Here is a 4,380-nt window from a genome sequence, read left to right as displayed (position 1 = left end):
GGTGAAGGATGAGTTGGGGTTAGGGTTAGTTTCTATGTTTTGGGTAGGAGGAGTAATCAAGGAAGGAGAGGCACCTTAAGTGGTGGGTGATGTGTGATAGTCATTCGGGTTTTGAGAGTTGTTATTAGTTATGATGGGCCATGGGCCTGGGCCTAGAATGGAGGAGGTGGGGAGAGTAGGGGCAGTGTAGTTTGAGTGGTTAGTTGGGTTGGTGGGTTCGTATTGGGCTGTTTGTTTGAGCATGGGAAAGTCCTCAGAGAAGAGAACATCTCTCGAGATGTAAATTTTCTTTTAAATGGGCTTAAAACATTTATAGCCTTTGTGAGATAAACTATATCCTATAAAAATGCAAGAGATGGACCTAAAATTTAATTTGTGTTTGTTGTGGGGTCTGAGATTAGGCCAGCATTGGCATCCAAAGGTTTTTAAGAATGTATAATCAGGTTCTCTATTGTATACCATGAAATGAGGTGACTTATTGTGGAGAACTCTAGAGGAAAGAAGATTAATGAGATACATGGAAGTTTCAAAAGCCTCGGCCTAAAAGGAAATGTGAAGGCATATCCATTTCCTAAGGCAGGGAATGTGAAGGCATATCCATGGATCAAGAGAGACTGCTAGTCGAGCAGCTCTGATACCATGATAGAAAAGAGGATTTCCTGAATGGTTTTTCACACTATTCATTATCAAGTCAGTGTATATTTATACATTGTTTACTGAGAATCAATTCTGTTACAAGGAATATCTAAAATAGGAAAAATATAAACAAAGGAATATTCTAGACTACGTTACAACAGGGGGTATAAAGGGTATATGGTTAATACTCTGGCATCTCTCCAATGAAGTTATTACTCGAGAGGTCTAGGGTTGAGGAGAGAGCAAGTTGTGCATTGCTATACTCGTATGCTATTCTGTTTATTACCAAGGTTACTGTTTCTGGAAATTTTCCCTCTGGTGAAAATGTAATGATTTGAGTAGAACGTTGTTGTCTCCTCATGCCACCAAAATTACTAAAGCATCCTGGAATAGATCTAGATAAGTTGTTTTGTGCCAGGTCCAAGTCTTGAATAAAACAGAGATTACAGTGCTGCTGAGGAATACCACCACTAAACTTGTTTGAGCGAAGCTGAAGAACCACAAGATCGACCAAACTATTTCCCATCCAAATGGATAAGCCCCCGAAAAAATGATTCTCACTCAAATCTACAATCTTTGGCTTTTTGCAATCCTGCAGGGATAATGGCAAATTTCCAGACAAATTGTTTCTGTTCAGGACTAATGACTGAAGGTTAGATAGAGAACCCAGGGAGCTTGGTATATTGCTTGACAGGTTATTGTTTCCCAGTTGTAGAACTATTAGATTTGTATAGCCCGTCCAACAATCAAGAAGTTCTTCGGAGAAAAGATTTCTTGACAGGTCGAGAAAAGACAGAGACCTTTTACTATCTTCATGTTCACAAAATATGGGAGAAAGAGATCCGCTGAATGAGTTGTCAGAAAGATCTAATTGCAGGATGGTATGGGAGAAACGTGGGAGTGGCCCAGAGAAATTGTTTGAACCAAGATAGATTGCCATCGATGAAAATATCTTTGAAATACTACCACGAATGTGATTCTGAGAAAGATCCAGTATCTGGATTTGGGATAACTGGCTCCAAAACCAAGAAGGTATGACATCTGAAATACTTGCATTCGATAAATCTAGAATACGAAGATCTTTTTGTGATTGAAGCCATGCAGGGAATCGTGGCCCTAGCGGCCAGCAGTTCATATCTAAATCTTGAAGTTGAAAGGGAGGTACCCAGTCAGAGCTTACTTGCAAATTCAATGAATTTGAGGAGGCAATGATTTTTTTCAATTTTGTCAGGTTGGAAAGAAGCATCTTGGATATGAAACCCTCAAAAAAATTGCCAGAGATGTCTAACACCGTAAGATTCGAAAGATGTCCAAAACTTTACAGAATTGGGCTAGAAAGCATGTTAGAGCCAAGTAAGAGAACAAAGAGATTCTTATGTTTCCCTATATGATCAAGCAAAGTCCATAACAGTTGATTTCCAGCCAAATTAAGATACATCAGGCTTTCCACGTTGCATGCGTATGAATTTCTAACAGTTCAGATATACCACCCTTAAGTTTATTGTTAGACAAAGCCAAAGTCTACAAATTATAAAGATTTCCCAAGAATCTAGGTAATTTTCCTTCAAGGCTATTATTTGATAGGTCCATGAACATTAGTTGGGAAAGGTTTCAATGGCACTAGGAAATACACCTTGAATTTGGTTGTATGAAATATCAAGTCTTTGAAGGTTAGTTATATTGTACAAGGAGTTATGCAATATGTAAGAGAAATTGTTTTGGCTGAGAAATAGATTTCTCATATTAGACATGTTTTTTAAAGCATCTTGCACTGGAACTTGAATATGATTGAAACTTAGATCAAGGGTGACAAGAGATGCAAGACTACGAAGCCAGTCAAATATTGTTGAAAAAGCTAAACTGTTGGATGAAAGGTCAAGCGCAGTGAGATCAGATGAGATATTAATGTAAGAAATAGAATCATAGTATTCAAGATCACAAGAAGACAAGTGCAAAACTGATAGAAAGGGAAGCATGTTTATCACCTGTAGCCAGTTAGGTACTCTCCAAAGATTGTTCTCACTCATGTCTAGGAATTCAAGTTTGGAAAGATGAGATAATCATTTGAGATTGTCAAGATTTAGGTAGAGACCTCGAACGTTAAGATAATGCAGGTTCGAGAGATTTGCTAGCTGATGAGAACTTTTACCCCCAATGAAACCTGAATCTGACATGCTTAAATTTCTTAAATTCTGGAGGCCACCAAAGAAGCTCGGAATATCAGTATCTTGAAAACGATTGGAACTTAGGTCCAAATAGCGAATATATTTTAATTCCAGTAGAGAATCACTTATCATCCCCTCCAACTGTGATCGTTCATAAGAATCAAATGTAGTAACTGGGTCATACGGATTTCGGAGGTTTAGCTTGATGACATGCCCAGTTATGTTGTCACACCCAATTCCTTTCCAGGAACAACACTCTTCGACTGTCCACGATGAGAGCCGATTTGAAGGGTCTACGATACCTTGTTTCAAGGTCAAAAGGGTTTCTCTCTTTCTTTTCATGCAAAGTACATGATTTGGGTATCCATGGCCATTAGGAAAGAAAGTGATTGCTAACGCTATCATGTACCAGTGCAGAAGGACCACCATAACAGCAGTCTTCTTGTCCATGACTGTTATTACCATAACGCAATGAAGAAGGAAATACTACAAGAATGAGTTGTAAGAACAAAAGATGAGACGGGAGTCTATTATATAATAAAATACGAGATCCTGTGGGAATTCATGTAGTACTGTAGATTCTTCTTAATACAACAGAGAAAAAAAGAAGAAGAAGAAGAAGAAGAAGAAAAAAACAGGTGTTTGATACTAGATGGGCATATGTATAATTCAGAATGACCTGCAGCCACTGATCCCTCACTTGATTAATTATCAAATACGTGTCGGTTTTCTGTCAGCTTGGACTATATTTAAAGATGAGAAAAACCATGTATATATATTATATATCCTCGTGATCTCACTGATCATCTAGCTAGATATATTATTAAGGGTAGTGATAGGCTTTCTATCTTATTATTATTCATCTACTGTTAAGTGTATTACAAGTTTTTTTTTTTTTATCATTTTCTTTTAAGTATTTTTTTAACATCCTTAATCACTAAGAAAAAATTAGAAAAATATATAACTTTACTAATACTCACTTCCTTACTCTTTAAGTAAAAATAAAAAATAAAAAAAATCAAATACAAAAATAATAGTATATGGGTAGTAGTAGGGTAGTAACCCTATCATTATTCTATTATTAATGTGATATATATTATTAATATATTCTTGAATTTATTATTTTTTTTTGCTAAGTAAAATTAGTTATTCATCTATTAATTAAAAAGATCAATGTGGTAAAGAATTTCATCGAAGACTGGAACCACAAGCATTTTGGTCTTATAAAGTAGCACATCAAAGAACTCAACACAAAAATAGAATATATTCAGAGTTTGGGCCCTACTAGAGAAAACAAAAAAACAGAGGAAGCTCTATGCTTAGCTCTCCATGAGCAATTAAAAAGAGAAGAATCATTATGGAAACAAAAATCTCAGCAGCAATGGCTCTCCTCCAATGATCTCAATACAAAATACTTTCATGCTAGTACTGTCATCAGGCGCTGCAGGAACTCAGTATATTTGCTAAAAGATCAAGAAGGCAATTGGAGAACAGGCCGTACAGACATTGGAGAACTTTTTGTAAAGCACTTCAAGAAGATTTATTCATCAAGCAATCCACAATTTCCTAATGAGCTTGC

At 36.4% G+C, this 4,380-nt stretch overlaps 2 protein-coding genes across 2 annotated transcripts; both read right to left on the bottom strand.

Moving 5' to 3' along the window:
- Positions 1-817: 817 nt before the first annotated feature.
- Positions 818-1,771, bottom strand: LOC121255321 (receptor-like protein EIX2). Its single transcript, XM_041155584.1, has one exon. It carries the CDS (start codon positions 1,769-1,771, stop codon positions 818-820), a length of 954 nt encoding a protein of 317 aa, XP_041011518.1.
- A 925-nt stretch (positions 1,772-2,696) lies between these two features.
- Positions 2,697-3,251, bottom strand: LOC121255320 (receptor-like protein EIX2). Its single transcript, XM_041155583.1, has one exon. It carries the CDS (start codon positions 3,249-3,251, stop codon positions 2,697-2,699), a length of 555 nt encoding a protein of 184 aa, XP_041011517.1.
- Between the last annotated feature and the right edge of the window lie 1,129 nt (positions 3,252-4,380).

Source organism: Juglans microcarpa x Juglans regia, chromosome 3D (assembly GCF_004785595.1).
Source record: "Juglans microcarpa x Juglans regia isolate MS1-56 chromosome 3D, Jm3101_v1.0, whole genome shotgun sequence".
Taxonomy (NCBI): Eukaryota; Viridiplantae; Streptophyta; class Magnoliopsida; order Fagales; family Juglandaceae; genus Juglans; species Juglans microcarpa x Juglans regia.
This window is presented reverse-complemented; position numbering and strand designations above follow the sequence as displayed.

What these genes read in the sequence shown, in the direction of transcription:
- LOC121255321 (XM_041155584.1), bottom strand. Translation starts at nt 1,771, where the DNA reads ATGAACTGCTGGCCGCTAGGGCCACGATTCCCTGCATGGCTTCAATCA.
- LOC121255320 (XM_041155583.1), bottom strand. Translation starts at nt 3,251, where the DNA reads ATGGACAAGAAGACTGCTGTTATGGTGGTCCTTCTGCACTGGTACATG.